At 52.9% G+C, this 14,808-nt stretch overlaps 7 protein-coding genes across 7 annotated transcripts, besides 8 other annotated features; all 7 read right to left on the bottom strand.

The window, feature by feature from the left end:
* Nucleotides 1-59: 59 nt before the first annotated feature.
* Nucleotides 60-116: a sequence feature (A-rich).
* A 54-nt stretch (nt 117-170) lies between these two features.
* On the bottom strand, nt 171-920 carry Tco025E_05542 (prenyl protein specific carboxyl methyltransferase; the record flags this gene model as incomplete). Its single annotated transcript, XM_029372436.1, has 1 exon — nt 171-920. One exon carries the CDS (start codon nt 918-920, stop codon nt 171-173), a length of 750 nt encoding a protein of 249 aa, XP_029227467.1.
* Nucleotides 921-1,541: 621 nt separating this feature from the next.
* On the bottom strand, nt 1,542-2,357 carry Tco025E_05541 (NADH:ubiquinone reductase (H(+)-translocating); the record flags this gene model as incomplete). The annotated part of the gene is made up of 1 exon (XM_029372435.1): nt 1,542-2,357. One exon carries the CDS (start codon nt 2,355-2,357, stop codon nt 1,542-1,544), a length of 816 nt encoding a protein of 271 aa, XP_029227466.1.
* Nucleotides 2,358-2,891: 534 nt separating this feature from the next.
* Tco025E_05540 (nucleic acid binding protein) lies at nt 2,892-3,971 on the bottom strand (the record flags this gene model as incomplete). The annotated part of the gene is made up of 1 exon (XM_029372434.1): nt 2,892-3,971. One exon carries the CDS (start codon nt 3,969-3,971, stop codon nt 2,892-2,894), a length of 1,080 nt encoding a protein of 359 aa, XP_029227465.1.
* A 37-nt stretch (nt 3,972-4,008) lies between these two features.
* Nucleotides 4,009-4,040: a microsatellite.
* Nucleotides 4,041-4,117: 77 nt separating this feature from the next.
* Nucleotides 4,118-4,149: a microsatellite.
* A 146-nt stretch (nt 4,150-4,295) lies between these two features.
* Nucleotides 4,296-4,336: a microsatellite.
* A 945-nt stretch (nt 4,337-5,281) lies between these two features.
* Nucleotides 5,282-5,331: a sequence feature (GA-rich).
* Nucleotides 5,332-5,473: 142 nt separating this feature from the next.
* On the bottom strand, nt 5,474-8,971 carry Tco025E_05539 (putative ubiquitin-activating enzyme e1; the record flags this gene model as incomplete). Its single annotated transcript, XM_029372433.1, has 1 exon — nt 5,474-8,971. The coding sequence occupies one exon, from the start codon at nt 8,969-8,971 to the stop codon at nt 5,474-5,476; it is 3,498 nt and encodes a 1,165-aa protein (XP_029227464.1).
* Nucleotides 8,972-9,021: 50 nt separating this feature from the next.
* Nucleotides 9,022-9,065: a microsatellite.
* A 310-nt stretch (nt 9,066-9,375) lies between these two features.
* Nucleotides 9,376-9,417: a sequence feature (A-rich).
* Nucleotides 9,418-9,453: 36 nt separating this feature from the next.
* On the bottom strand, nt 9,454-11,133 carry Tco025E_05538 (uncharacterized protein; the record flags this gene model as incomplete). The annotated part of the gene is made up of 1 exon (XM_029372432.1): nt 9,454-11,133. One exon carries the CDS (start codon nt 11,131-11,133, stop codon nt 9,454-9,456), a length of 1,680 nt encoding a protein of 559 aa, XP_029227463.1.
* Nucleotides 11,134-11,228: 95 nt separating this feature from the next.
* Tco025E_05537 (uncharacterized protein) lies at nt 11,229-11,894 on the bottom strand (the record flags this gene model as incomplete). The annotated part of the gene is made up of 1 exon (XM_029372431.1): nt 11,229-11,894. One exon carries the CDS (start codon nt 11,892-11,894, stop codon nt 11,229-11,231), a length of 666 nt encoding a protein of 221 aa, XP_029227462.1.
* A 465-nt stretch (nt 11,895-12,359) lies between these two features.
* Nucleotides 12,360-12,404: a microsatellite.
* Nucleotides 12,405-12,455: 51 nt separating this feature from the next.
* Nucleotides 12,456-13,991, bottom strand: Tco025E_05536 (putative glycerol kinase, glycosomal; the record flags this gene model as incomplete). Its single annotated transcript, XM_029372430.1, has 1 exon — nt 12,456-13,991. The coding sequence occupies one exon, from the start codon at nt 13,989-13,991 to the stop codon at nt 12,456-12,458; it is 1,536 nt and encodes a 511-aa protein (XP_029227461.1).
* Between the last annotated feature and the right edge of the window lie 817 nt (nt 13,992-14,808).

Below are 14,808 nucleotides of genomic sequence, written 5' to 3'. Positions count from 1 at the left end.
AAAAAACGGCCGGAAAATCATACTGGAAGAAGGAAAACATGTGTTCCGTCACTTTCCTGCTTCTGTTTTCTTTTTTTGTTTGCTTTCTTCCTTTTCTTTTCTTTAATTTTTTCTTCGCTATAAATGAGCACCGTGAGACGCACACACGCAGATAGCAAGCCATGGCCTTCTCAGTGAATCAAGGGAATGCCCACCACCGTTTTCGCTTTATACGCCGTGTATCGCTTGCCAAAGAATTTCCCACTTTCCAGCAGGGCTTCCTCGTAGGCGATCCGCTTGCGAAAAAAATCCCACATGACGCCGGCGTATATAACAAAACACAACGGGTTTGCCAGCACCAGCTGTGAGAGAAGGGTTCGCCAAAAGAAACCAAAGTAGGCTGGATGACGCAGCACAGCGTAAATTCCATCCTCGACGAGGATATGACCGCCGCGCCGCTCTGTCTCAATCAGCAGTGAGAAGTTTAGCCCACACTGCAGCATCCCAACCACACGCACGAGGTAGAAAGCCACAGACAACATGGCCACCAGGGTAACGCTGGTGTAGTTCAGGCGCAGGAACCAACCCGCAAAAGAATCTCTGGACACCTTCCAGCATTCCGGGACGAGAAGCCACTCTACAAAGAACTCTATCCACGCCGCAGAGATGGCCGCCGTGTACGCCTTTGAGTTGAACAGCAAGAAGGCATCTGGGTGGGTGTCATGCCGACCCAAGGACGCCGCCACTAGGAACTCGCTCATGTGAAAAAGCACCGGTATACACAAAATGTAAACACCGGCTGCGTATTCCTCGACACTTGCAGTGTACCAAAGGCTGTGGCAGATTAACGCAAGCGCAAACATAAAGCAGGCCCCGAGACTAAACGCAACTAGGACAACCTCACGCACCAGTTTGTGCTCTGCTTCCCATTCAGGTTTCATCTTTTGGTGCCTCACGTGGGGAGTCTCTTACGCTTGATTCTAGTGAAAGAGGAGGGTGGGACAAAGCAATAAAAAACCCATAAGGAAAAGGACACCCCACTTGTTGAACCAAAAAAACGATACAAAGGGAATGAAGAGAACACCAATTCTCACAGAGACGACAACACCAGGTTCTGATAGCAACCACAATCAACCGATGACGATCAGACGTCAAGGAAAGGCAGAAATCTACGTACAATGCGCCAAAAGCAAACACCAAGGAGACAAACAACCACTACACCTCGACGGCTGCTACTACCGTCCTTCCAGCGGTAGCCACGACTAACTACTGCCCGTGACGCCATGTCAATTGGGGTTAAGCATTCGCATAAGACACAAAATACACGTAAATATGTCCAGAGGAGCAACGCCATGACCACTACACGCATACACTGCTAGAACTCCCTAATAAATTCCCAGAAACTTTTTCCCTCAAATAAACCCAGCCGATACCCAGAGACGTCTCTGCTTCTAAACCAAAACCCACATACCTACATTGGCAACTTCAGGGAGAGGCGGAGAAACACGCACACACAGAGAGAAATATACAAAATAGTTGCATAAACTCAACTTTGTTCTTGGCTAGTTTCTCCATTCATCATGATCGTTGCCTTTGCTGGCGCGCCCAAAGGCCCATTGTCCCCTATAATATTCTTCTACAAGTTCATCTGGGTAATCGTGTACACCACAGAAAGGCATATACAATGGCATTCCCTTGTTAATCACCCAACGGGAGTAACCAGCCTCCTCTAAAGCACGTCGCTCTGGGTTTACTAGCAAGCCAGGCGCAGACACCCACATGGGGTCACGTGAGAAGATTTCACCAGCATTGATGGGGGAAAACTCATCGTACTTAACATTGAACGGCAGCGGCATGCCGAGTCGGGAGTTGTGACCCCATTCTCCTCTCGCCTTGACTTGGGCCGGGGTGTGGGCGGCGTTGCCTTGCAACCATTTCAGCCACATAGGTGAGGCCGTGTGTGGAGCCTGCCCACGAAACCAGTGGGGATCCACGGGTTCTACCATGCGGACGGTGAAGCCGCCCTGGCTGCGGCGTGTAAGCCAGTACTTGTTTCCGTTCTCATCCTTGCCGACAAAAATCTTTTCATCCTTCCGGCGCCAAGGTTCGCCAATGTAGTAATGCCGTCGGAATGCACCCCAAAGTCCAAACATGCGGAGGTCATGAATCCACCAGCGGAACCTATTCCACGTGAAGGAGTCTTTCCAGGGCACATCACTCTGGCGGTGGTGATGACGCGGAAAGGCGTGGGGGTCATCGTGACACTTGGTGTACACAAAATTCTTTGTACCACAAAGAGAGGCGGCGGCCGCCATCTGGCCATACTTCTGCGCCATGGGGTTCTTCCCCACCGCGCCATACGTGAGGACGCTCGTCATCTGTGATGTGCGCGCGGCTCAACCCCAACTGACAAAAAACAAATAAAAAAACAACAGGAACAACTATTTGATGTAAAAGGAACCTTTTTTTTGTTCCCCACAATATTCCGTCTGCTGCTACAAGTGTCGGCGATCCGCACCTTGGCACGAGTAGCACCGAGAGAAAAGGGGCCAATAAAGCAAATAAATAAAAAAAAGCGGAGACAAACAACGAGAGCGGGATAGTAGCACCCCCACGTGAGTAGACACAGCCACCCCACAGTGGTGGCAAAATAAACGTCTCGTATGAGCTCGCAAGAGAATGTATAAGGGACAAAATAAAGCTGTTCTGCTGGGGAGAAACAGACCCAAGTTAATCGTTGCTTACCTCCTGTGTTTTTCCCCCTTTTTTGTGTGTGTTTTTCGCTACTACCCCTACTTTGAACAAACAGCGGGGTACCATCACACCCACGCGGCAAACGCTCTCTCCCTCGTTTCCTTTATTTCACCTCTTTTTGTTCCAGTTCCCGCCCTACAGTGCCTCCCCCAGCCTCCTCATAGCTCTCTTCCACGCTTCCGGGAATGGAGGGATTCAATAATTTTTCGCTCCTCCACCGCCGGAGCGACGTCGCACACAGAGAGAGGTTTATTGCAGCCGGGACACAGAAGCGGCTCCCCTTCAGCGTCGTCGCGGCCAATCAACTCCTCCACCTTATCATTAAAACACGTCTCACAGAACAGGGTCGCACAACAAGGGGCTTTCATCGCATTCTTTGCCAGTGCCTTGTCCCAGCCACACAAAAATTTGGACTCCTTTTTGGCCTTCGCATCAGCGCCGTCGACAGAGCTCTTCTTATGGTCACCCGCACCGCTATTTAAACTTGTGTCAGACTCATGCGGAACATCGGCCAGATCAGCGGCGGTCGTCACAACGCCGGTGAAGCTCGAGTTGTCCAGCCGACGTTTCACTAAACGGCCATCGCGTGTGACAAATTTCGCTGCTGGGTCGTCCATCGTACACTCCACCAACATGGTCTCCGGAATACCAGTTGGAAGGGACAACACCTTCAGTCCCTTCGTCCCCTTTGCCGCCGGGCAGTGCTGAATGAGGTGCCCACGCTTGCCGCAGTTATGGCAAATGTACCCTGGCGGTGGTGGGCGAAACGTATCCTCGCGACCTCCCATTGCCCCGCCCATGGGACGATTGCGGGTCTGACGTGTTCGCCAGCTGCCTACCTCATCAATGCCCGTTTCCGCAGCCACGGCCTCACTTAGCTGCGCAAGTCGTTCTTCCTCAGTCAACGAGGCGGAGACTTCCCCCTCTTTGGTGCTCATCCTCGACAGTGCACGTTGAGTTGGGGGGTTACTGGCAGGCGCTTCGCGTTCGCGCCTTGGCGGAGGCCTTCCCGAGGCAACATGTCGCACCACCTCCACCACCGTGTAGGCGGGAAGCTCCTCCTCCGGGTGCAAGTAATCCGAGCTCCCTGAAACGAAGATGTCAATCTCTTCCGGGGAGCCGCTCAACTGCGTCGCAATCGCCTCCTTAATCTCACGACATGATATCAGGCGGTGGGGAACGTCAATAATCCCAACGTGATTGCTGGAACGAAGTTTGAATGTAATTGTAGCCACCATAATATATTTCTTCTCGCCACACCTCCGGCGTCTAAGACTATAAATATATATATCTATCTATCTCTCAATGTCTGCAAGAACAACAGGAATAATGCGGGTGGCGCCTGTTGAGGACGAATACAGTGCTGATCCCCCGTATGCCCTTTTGTGTGTGTGTATGTGTGTGTGTGTGTGTTTGCCGCCTCTATGCTGTTTCGCTCGCCTATTGCCCCGTAAAGAAGAGGTGCACGCCGTGGACCTTTTTCCCCCCGCCTCCGTAGCCCCCCACGCAACACTTTCGCAATTGTTGCCGAGAAGAGACGGCGACGCGTCTCGCGACCGCACAATAAAAGAAGAAAAAAAAACAACAACAACAATACAAAAAAGTTCAAGGAAGAAAAAGGAAGCACCAAAAGAGCAGAGTATATTCTCTACCCAGAAGGGAGATACACAAGAAGAGATGGAGGACTGGGGAGCCACATGTAAGATCCTCACCGTTCCTTTTTAAACTCCCCCACAAACTAAACGAAGGAAGGCGTGTCGCGGTAGCTGACGCCGTCAATGCCTAAGCGGGGATACCATTTACTTCGCTTCGCAGAATGGTAGACACAAGGCGTTGTTACTGAACTTTGCCACTCCGCCCAAGCCTTCCTCCACCCCGCTTGAGAAGCTTCTGAGAGGACGGCGCCAAAACAAATGACAACTCCCCAGAACCGCAGGTCTGACACAACCAAGTGACAGCCTCGGAGCACCTTTATCAAGGGGCACCGTTAAGCACATGTCACCACCACTGTCCCCAAGGTTCTGCCAAACGCTCCACACAGAAATGACACCAATACACTCACCCCAGCCAGTAACAGTGAAGTGGGATGGACTCTTCTCATGGTGAACAATGAGTGGGCAACGCTTGCCTGCACCGTTTTTCCACCCTTTTGCTGACAAGAAAGAAAGACAGAAAATGCAGGCGAATGAGCATCAACAAGAGCCAACAAAGCGAATGACGCCCACGCACAAAGGTGGAAGATTGACAAAAACAGGCAGAAGAGGGAGGGAGTGCTTAGAAGCGAAAGTAACTGTGTCGTTCCGCCTCTAGCTACATCAAGGCAAGGGCGCGCGCCCCTCCCCAAATAACCGCAATAAGAACAACGTCTCTCACGCTTCGCCCTCGCCCGACGGCGCCCACCCTTTGCGATGAAAAGGACCCGCTACTCCCCAGACCTATTCCCGCTGGATTTTTCAGAATATAACAAAGCCAACATTTTCTTCCTTTATATTCGTTAGCTTTCCCCCTCCCCCAATAACAGGCTTACACTGCTCAACGTCGTATTCACCCTCCTCCTCCTTCTCCTTTCTTCACTTACTCAGCCCCTTCGTCCTCCTCTTTCCACCCACCAATTAGCATTGCTCCCCCCCCTTCTCTCCCCTTTCTCCCCTTTCTCCATTCTTTCATTCCTTCTTTTTCGCTGCCGCATCGTTCATCCTTATCCGTGACACCAGAAGCTTCTGTCGGTCCTTCAAGTTCGTTACGGCGTGATGCGGAGACGGATCATGGCAGTCTCCACGTCCGTCTCATCCACACTTGTGTCCCCGTCATCCAAAGACACCGTTACGGCAAGCTCACAGAACTGCGTGCGGTTCTGCCAAAACGGCCGCGGGAGTTTCCCGCCAGCCTCTGCCAACTTCTGTCGCTCAATCAATTGCATGAGCGGGAGGTTTGTGTTTGCGTGCCTCTTCGACCCGTTCCACAGCATGCCTTTGCCAACACCGATACCAATCACCTCACACGCGCCTTCCGTGCCTGGCGGTAGGGCGGCATTCAGTTGTGCCTCGAGCATTGTGACAAATTCCTGCACCGTCGTGCTTGTCGTCAGGGAAACATCAATGGTATCATACTTCGTGAAGCCGTCTGGCACGCGAATAAGCTTCTTCTTGTACGTGTAGTCTTGCTCAGGGAGGTATGTGCTGATGACCTTGGTACGGTTCTTAATAGGGGTGTCGCGCTCAAAGAGAACGTAGTAGTTTGTCCCCACGTCAATCATTCCATTGCGGAGGCAGGAAATGTCCTTCTCTTGAAGGGCTTTAAAGTACTCGATAAGCGCGAGCCCCGTAACAGCCGCGGTCGTTGTTGCAATGGCCGGAATAATCTTTCCTGCAACAAGTTTTACCTTCATCCGATCCTGTGTCGGAATATCGTAGTTCGATGCACGAAGATTGCTTGCGGCGGCCACAAAATCAATATGAAAGTTATCATCATCATCCTTTTCAAACTCCAGTGGGACAGCCCTTGTCTCGCGACAACGCTCCGCCACACTGACGATATTGCAGAGCACATCTTGCAGCTGCTGCTCCTTCGTTCCCGCCGTATCGCCCTCGGCGTGCGCCTGCACGGCGTCCATGAGATCATCTTCGAGACCATCCACGGCGCCAGGGTGGTACACGGGCACTGCACGTCTCGCAAGCATTTTATTTAGCCACTCCATAGAGCGGTACTGTCGCATCCAACGATTATTTTCATCGTTGAAGCGGGGCTCATGCTTGCGCGGGTGCACACCGTACATACATGCGAACAAGTTGGCACCGGCAATGAGAAATTCGACTGCGTCCTTGTTAGACGCAATGTTTGCCGGGTCAACGTTCAACGCCGTTGGGTATTTACGATGACCAGACCAAAAGTCTTCCCCGTTCTTTTTCTTGGCATTACGCGGGAAGGAGCGCTGCAGATCCATAATACGATCCCGGAACAGGTGAAACATCACCTCCCACGCACATTGGAAGCATTTTTCCATGTCAACTCCGGCAGAAATGATAGCAAGCACCCGTTGTAGCGTATGCAAGATACCAAGATGCTTTTCGACCAGGCTGAGTCGTTCTCCTGGACTTTGGGCAGCGGCAACTTCTCGTTCAATGCGTTCTTTGAAGCCACTGGGGTCCTCTAAGAGCTGTCCCACAGCCTGCATTGGGGAAACGAAAAGGTCATCGAATTGGGCCCGGGCCCACTCAATGCAGTGGTCAAAGATGTAGGGGAAATTGCGCAAGGTACACATGGGAATACCACCAGAGGCGTCTGCTGCACCACCATCCGCGTAGGAGGTGGTCTTGCCTGGTACGATGATATCAACATTTCCGCCCGTGCCCATCGTTCCGGCCTCCACAAGAATCTTGCGAAACTTCACGCATTGCTGGTCCACATACAAGCGTGCCTCCATGTTGTCCAGGGCATTCACCACAACATCCAGCCCGCTCCAGAAGACATCATGATACAAGTGCTCCGTGCTTGCGCCGACGTAGTCCTGGCGAGGATCGACAGCGGCGTCCTTGTTCATGGTGCGCATTCGTGCTGCTGCTGCGACGGACTTGGGCTGCCCAACGTTTTCCTCGCGGAATAGAAACTGTCGACTGAGGTTCGATACCTCGATACGGTCATTATCGGTCACGAGGAGTGAACCACGTGGCCCACATGCCACTCCACAGAGGGCAAAGTTTTTGATGTTCTCACACCCCAGTGCTCCACAGCCAACCATAAACACACGAAGATTTCCAAGCTTCTCCTGAAACTTTCTTCCAAGTAGGGCAATAAGATGGTCGTAGCGCGAGTTACTTGGCTTGTAGTCATTTGAATCCACGTAAGATGCACTGCTCGCAAGAATAGCGGAAGAGCTAAAGTGAAACCATTGGCAAATAGGCATGTATTTACCAGTCATTTTCACAATTTCTTGAGCCACAACGGCCCCAAAGAAGGCGCACAGTGGTTGAAGCTTCGTATCGGAGACAAGCGCCTGGGTACGAATATAAGACTCATCCACGCGATCCACACAGAGTGGCACATGCGGCGGCGGGGGTGCAAGACGTGCGGGGAACTCCTCGTTTTCTGGTTCCAGAAACATTGGGTGCTCCGTGATCTTAAGTTTATCCTTAACTGCCTTGTTCTCCACATTAATGGCATGGGCCAGAGACAACACCTCTTCTGCTTCCTTTCCATCATGTAGCTTCGGAGGTCTCCTGTGTCTATCCACAAATCTTAGTAACGCATGCAGGAAGAGATGCCACTGCGACTCCTCCGATCCATCCATCATAGGACTGACGGGAACAAATTGACCAGGGCGCACAACGGCCTCATCGAGCGTTTTAAATTCAAGTTGGAATACTTCCTTCAGTTCGTGTATGAAGCCACCGGTCTCATACGCAGAGTAGCCCTGGCTCTCGAGGGAAGGGTAGAGGCGCACCGTGTCGTGGGGGTCGTTGGGGCACACCACGCCGTCGAAGACGCACTCGTTGACGCTTTCTCCATTCGCCTTGCGCAGTCCCCGCACCTCCGTAAATTTGACCTTGGTGTAGTCTCGGAGTGCGCCAGGGGTTTGGCCCTCCGGTGTCTCGTAGCGGATACGCGTGTAGGGCGTGCCTGTCTTGTCCTGCTTCGTGAGAATCTCCACAATGGACTTCTGCAGCATTGGGCGACCATCCGGGTCCTTTACAGTAAAGCGGGCGCCGTGATCGGCAAATACGGACCCGAGCGTGCCACCTTGAAAGACAAAAATAAATGAGATGGGCGGTGCATGGGAGTGACAAAACTTATTCCATCTCGTGAGGGTCTTCAGGGAATACTCAGGGGCAGCAGAGGTGAAGACGAGGGCATTGACTTGACCCACCACCGCCTCGCTGAGGGCATCCACGACTCGCACACGAACGTTCGGGTTCAATTCGGCGACCATTCGCTGTGACGCCTCGGCCCGGGTGAGACCAGCACGCAGTGCCGCCTCGGTGACGGCGAAGTTAACGCCCATATCTTTTGGCGTAGCCTTTGCGGGGTCACACAGGATGATTGTATGAACCCCAGCCATGGAGAGATTCTTTGCCGCCTCAATTCCAACCCCACCACAGCCGACGATGAGCACCTTGAAGGAAATGAGCTTCACCATTGTCTCCAGGCCATAGGTGCCAATCGTGCGGCTTTGCTTGTCAAGAAACTTGGAGTCAACGGCGGTGGAGGCGGGGGTCGCGATAGCTGCCTCCACTGTGGACATCTCTGCCGACCCCCTTTCTGCCCTGAACGACGCCCGCGTCGTTGCCGCCGTGTTGTTGTTGCTGCTGCCGCTGTTGCTGCTGTTGTTGTTGTTGGAAGCTTGTGCTGTGTGCTCTGTCTTGCAAAACTTATTCTTTGGGTAGAGCGCCGAACAGTCAGATTGGTGGTCGCGTGTGTGCTTTTGCATGTGTTGCTGCAGGCATTGCAAGAGCGCAGGGAGATTAATGAAGTGGCAGAGCAAAACACAACGAAAAACGCGCAGGCAAAAAAAAAAAACACCGACGCAGAAAAAAATAGAATAAAAAAAACACGGAAAAAATAAAATAAAACCACCGAAAAACACAAACAAACAATACTCGGGGGGTTTATGTTCCCCCGCGGCAACATCTACATGACGACCGCGCCTCTTTCTTTTTTTTTTTTGCTTTTACATTACTTTCGTTTTCTCGCTTTCTCTTGTTTTGTCAGAAGTGGCGAGAGAGCTCAACCCCCAGACTTCTCAAGGCAAAGCGTGAAGTACCGCACGCAAACAGAAATGGGTGGTCGCACGCACGGATCACCGTTTGCCTCTCCACCGTCTTTGCCCTCATAGACCCGCATCGCCTCCACCAGCGTCTTTCCACCGTCCTCAACGGTGTACCACTTGCGCTCTACCATTTGACTCGAAAAAACCGTCTCCACGCAAAGCCCGGTGCCGCCGGGCAGGACGCAGGCCCGCGTGCGGAGGCCTCCGCGGGCCGCACAGTAGCCCTCCCGGTATGATCCATCCAACGGAATGGCCTCGCGCCTCCTCAAAAACGAGGCCTGGAGAAGCATCTTCACAAGTTGTTTGTCCTCGTCGACAGTGATGATCAGTGCGGGGAAGGCATTGGCAACAAAGTTGCGCCACAATACGGGGACACCCTGGGCGGATAGAAAGACGTTGAGGTTAGCTGTGCCTCGCGCCAGATCTAATATCCATGTTCCACTAAAATCCGCTCTCAGCTGTGAGAGATCCAACTTACTGGTGCCCGCCCCAAACTGCGCAGGGGAGGGAGTGACGAACTCTTCCGCGTACTTGTCAGTCAGCACCACTGCCTCGATGTGGCTTGGTGGGTCCATCACGAGATCAATAACCTGCACGTGCGCCGGAATCCACGCGGCGCAACGGCTCTGCAACACAAAGGAGAGCTCCCGCAACATGAACGACCGCAACATTAGCGTCTTGACGTCAATGGGCGTACTTCCAAAGTAGCCAAGCCATTTCCCATGACACCATTGAAGTGCTTCGAGGACCTCCTTCTTCGCCATGGGGTGGTGAAAGATTTGACCGTATGCACCGAGAAGACTAGTCAGCATCACAAGGTGCGCGTCCGACAAGGACTGTCCTTGCAAGTTCATTAACGTCTTGACGGTGCTCGTGGCAGAGGCTGCTGGGCCCCCTACAATTTCACTCAATGACTTCATAGAGCTGACTGCCGGATCTTCCATTCTGGCCGTACTCACCTCCCGCATCATGCCATGTGTCTGTTTGAAGTTGTTGAAACTATCCTTTCCCCGAGATTGCAAGAAACCCTCGCCTGTGACCTCCGTTGAAGTACCATCCGCGGCGACTATCTTGCCTGACACCTGCACGCTGCCCAACCAAATGCTTGGCTGTGCGGTGAGGGTTATGAACTCTTGATGGGGAAACGTGACATCGAGCGTCACCGCCAGCTTAGCGCCATCGCGGAACGGGGTACTCAGCGTCCATTGTGTGGTAAAGAGAGTGCCGGTTGCGTCGCTTCGGTGCTGTGACGCGGTGTTCGCGACCAGCTCGACCTCCTCGTGTTGATGCTCACTAATTCCTGTGGTGCCACACTGCATCACCGCGTAGGCCTTCACAGGCTTCCAATTTGCAAGTTCCAGCGCCCAAGCGACGCCAATGGCGTCTGCCGTTTCGTTGTCCAATTGAATGGCACACCGGTTCCACAAATGGGGCAAACGCGCGCACTGTTGGCGTTGTTTTTGCAAATAGTTCGTTTCCGCAGTATTCCGGGGTATGGCACAGCCAAATGTGTGGTCCAGCCAAAGTTTCGCACCCTTCAGCTCGGGACAGTGAGCGATCTCCAAGCCATCGGAGGCGCGCATTATGCGCATGGTGCCCTCCGCCACCGTGCAGTGGGGAACCACGTAGTGAAACATGTCACGACCCCAGTCGTCCTCGAGTCCCAGCACACCTTGATTTCCATGCAACACGGCTGGCTGTGTCGGGTGCAGGGCAAGCGCCACCACCACCCTCACCTCCTGTTGCGGGTCCGCACCCCCTGTCTCAAAGGTCGTGCCGCTGAGGGAAAGTTTGTAGCAAGGAGGGACTTTTTTTTGCTCTTCTTTTTGCTCGGGATCACGACCAGCTGATTCTCCCCGTACCGCAGCTCCAGCGCACCCGCACGCACGGACGCCGGCTCTGTCATCGCTCGATCGGGCAACGGCAGCCGTTCTTGGACGAACTGCTCGGAGAGGGCCTGAAGAAAGTATTCGTCACCTGCAAGTTTTTCGTTGGCCGCAAGGTACGCCGCCAAGATCGGTGCCCGAGGATCCAGCTCGCTAAATCGGTAATACTTCTTCGTCTCATGGTCCACCATTACCCACGACACGGCCGCGGCGTAGACAACGGAGTCCTCCCCGTCTGACAGCTCCTCGTCCCCCGTCACCGCGTAACGGAAAAATGAGGCAAACAAACCGAAGCGGCGATTTTCGCCGAAGCGCCCCTGCACACTCCAGCGTTCCAGTCCACAGTGCCTGTGCGGCGCGTCATGCTCAACGCACAGTTCGGCGTTATTCTCTCTTGCTCCCTCCCCTTCGCCTGTCACACCGCTTGGCCAGGAGGAACGCATATGTTCACGCAGCTCCTCAGCTGCGTACGTTTCCACCCTCCGCTTTTTCACTCTTTGCGCACTTGCCATCTTCTTCCCACGTTAGATACCCCGTGTGTCTGTTTCCCTTTATCGATCTCTCTTTCTTCTGCTCACTACCCGAAAGAGTGAGATATATATATATATATGCCACGGTCCGAGGGAAGAAGGGCATCAGCTGCAAAACGCATGTATTTGTACATATCAGTGCATTGTTCCCCCAGCAAAGGAAATGAAAGGGAAACAGCGGCGGTGAGGCACGCAGGCAGTCGAGCGAAGACTCCTTTTTTTTTTTGAATTTGCTACAAATCCCGCAGCGTGGACCTTCCACGCAACTGACATCATTCTTTTTCGCCTAGCTCAACGGAGGAATATATTTAGAGCCATACAAAAAGCATGCAACGTTGCTTACACACACTACACAACAATCTTACGGCAAAAGTACTTACGTCACAGCTACACAAACGTAACCTTTTTTTTTCCTTTTATATTTTCTGTACGACGTGGCTCAGAAGTATAAAAAAAGAATCAAATAATAATAACAATAAAAAAAAAAAAGAACTGTTCTCAATAACTACTTGAGACGCGAAAGCAAATAGGATACGGGGCCAATTACAACTTGGCCCATTTGGCGCGTCGCTGTGCCCGCTTCCATTGTTCCGTTAACCTTTTTTTGGAATCCGCAGACACAGCAGGCCTAATTACACGCAAAACGGTCGATTTTTCCGATACCGCTTTTGCCTCATCCAGCGACTTCCAGACGCCTGCCGCCAGGCCGGCGCACAGAGCCGCACCGAGTGCCGTGGTCTCGGCCATCGTCGGGATGCGAAGTTCGATCCCCAGGAGGTCTGACTGCATCTCCATTAAAAGGTGATTTGCAGTTAGTCCACCATCCACACGAAGAAACTGAACCTGAAGTTCCGCGTCCTTCTCAATTGCCTCCAAAACATCGAGGACTTGGAGGGCAATGGCAAGTAGCGCGGCGCGCAAGATGTGGGCGCGGGTTGTCTTCAGTGTTATGCCCACAATTGTTCCACGGGCAGTAGGGTCCCACTTGGGTGCCAGAAAACCGGAAAACGCAGGCACGAGCATGACACCTTGCGTGTCAGAGACACTTTGGGCCAAACGTTCACATTCTGAGACGTCTTTGATGAGCCTCATATTATCCTTAAACCATTCAATCGTCGAGCCAGCTCCGGCAATGGAGCCTTCGAGGGCGTAAGTGAACGGAGACTTGTTGCCAAGCTGATAGGCAACAACGGAGAGAAGACCGTTGTTTGAAAAACGCACCTCCTCCCCCACATTCATAAGCAGAAAGCAGCCTGTGCCGTACGTATTCTTTGCTTCGCCTTTTTTGAAGCACATGTTCCCAAGCAACGCACCCTGCTGATCACCTATGCACCCCATGATTGGCGTTGGGTGTTGCAGCGCCGCCGTTAGGCCGACCTCTTCGGCAACATAGGTAAAGAGCTCGCTGTTGCTCCGAATCTCAGGCAGGCATTGCATAGGAATGCCAAGTTTGTGGCAAAGCTCAGCGGACCACTTGCACGTGCGTATATCCATCAAAAACGTGCATGACGCATTTGCCACATCCGTCGCGAACACCTTCCCTCCACTCAGGTTCCAGAGCAACCAAGAGTCCACGGTTCCAAAGCAGAGAGTGCCACGCCGACGCGCCTCGGCCACATTCGCAACGTTGTCGAGCATCCAGCGCATCTTGAAGGCAGAAAAAAACGTGCTTACCCGCAAGCCGTTCGTTTTGGCGGCAAACAAGGGATCGCCACCACCCACCCCCTTTAACACACGCGAAGTCACTTCATACGTGCGCAGGTCATTCCACACAATCGCATCACACAAAGGCTTCTGCGTCACACGATCCCATGCTACCGTCGTCTGACGCTGGTTCGTAATACCGATGGCCTCGAGTTTCAGAAAAGAAGGCACCTTCCTCCGCAAACCCTCCATCGCAGCGGCGATGCACGTGCAGCTGGCGTGAAAGAGCTCCATTGGGTCATGCTCAACCCAGCCCGCCCGCGGCGTCAACTGGGTAAGCGGAATCTGATGCCGCGCAACCATGCGCTGCCTCTCGTCAAAAATAATGAAGCGGGTCGACGTTGTGCCCTGATCAAGCGCACCAACGTACTTCATGACTAGCAGAAATATCACTCAGGTCCAACTATCGTCGTACAGAGAAAAAAAACCACAGCCAAAACAAACACAAAAGGAAACACACACGCAGAAGACGAAGAAGAAGGAAATAAAAAAAAACGGAGAACAACAAAAAGACACAAAAAAAACAGTCCAGAACAACTAGGAGCAAAAAAAAAAAAACTAAGCACACGTAAGCAAAACCAAAAGCTCTCGCCTCATTATACTAACCTTCAAGGTAACAAAAAAATACCATTAGAAGGAAGCGAATAAGGCTTACAAACAAAAAAGAAAAACACCCAGCAGCGCCAACAAAGCAACAGCAAAAGAAGGTACAGGGAAAGCGCAGCGAAGGCGCACGTCAGAAGCCCTGAAGAGTCTCGTATCACCGTCACAGCGTCAGTAGCGGAGCAGGGTCAGCGTCATCATCGGCGCCCACTCGGCATCCCCAACGCCACGTGCTCTCGGTCAGTTCCATTCCCCGGCGCGCCACTGATGGGCGTGCGGGGTACACTTCGACCTCGTGGCGCCACGCCGACGCGCAAGCGTGCGTGCAAAAGTCCGTCACGCGGCAAAGAAAAGGAGGGAGAAGAAGGTGGTGGGCGGGGTCATACTGCTTACGGCGTTGCGTGTGAATCCGGCAGTCACGCACGGCTGTGTGTCCTGACGCATCATGAGTAAAATCATCGTGCTACAGCGCAGCAAGTAGAGGGACTGGGCAAAGGGGAGGGGCGCGCGCGTGTCCGTGTGGGATCGAGTGCCCGGNGACGTTGTCGCTCGAGCCTCTCCATGGTCTGTCACAAGTGCGTCACGAGGT

The sequence above is a fragment of the Trypanosoma conorhini genome (assembly GCF_003719485.1).
Source record: "Trypanosoma conorhini strain 025E chromosome Unknown Tco_14.4_contig_00328, whole genome shotgun sequence".
NCBI classification, from domain to species: Eukaryota; Euglenozoa; class Kinetoplastea; order Trypanosomatida; family Trypanosomatidae; genus Trypanosoma; species Trypanosoma conorhini.
This window is presented reverse-complemented; position numbering and strand designations above follow the sequence as displayed.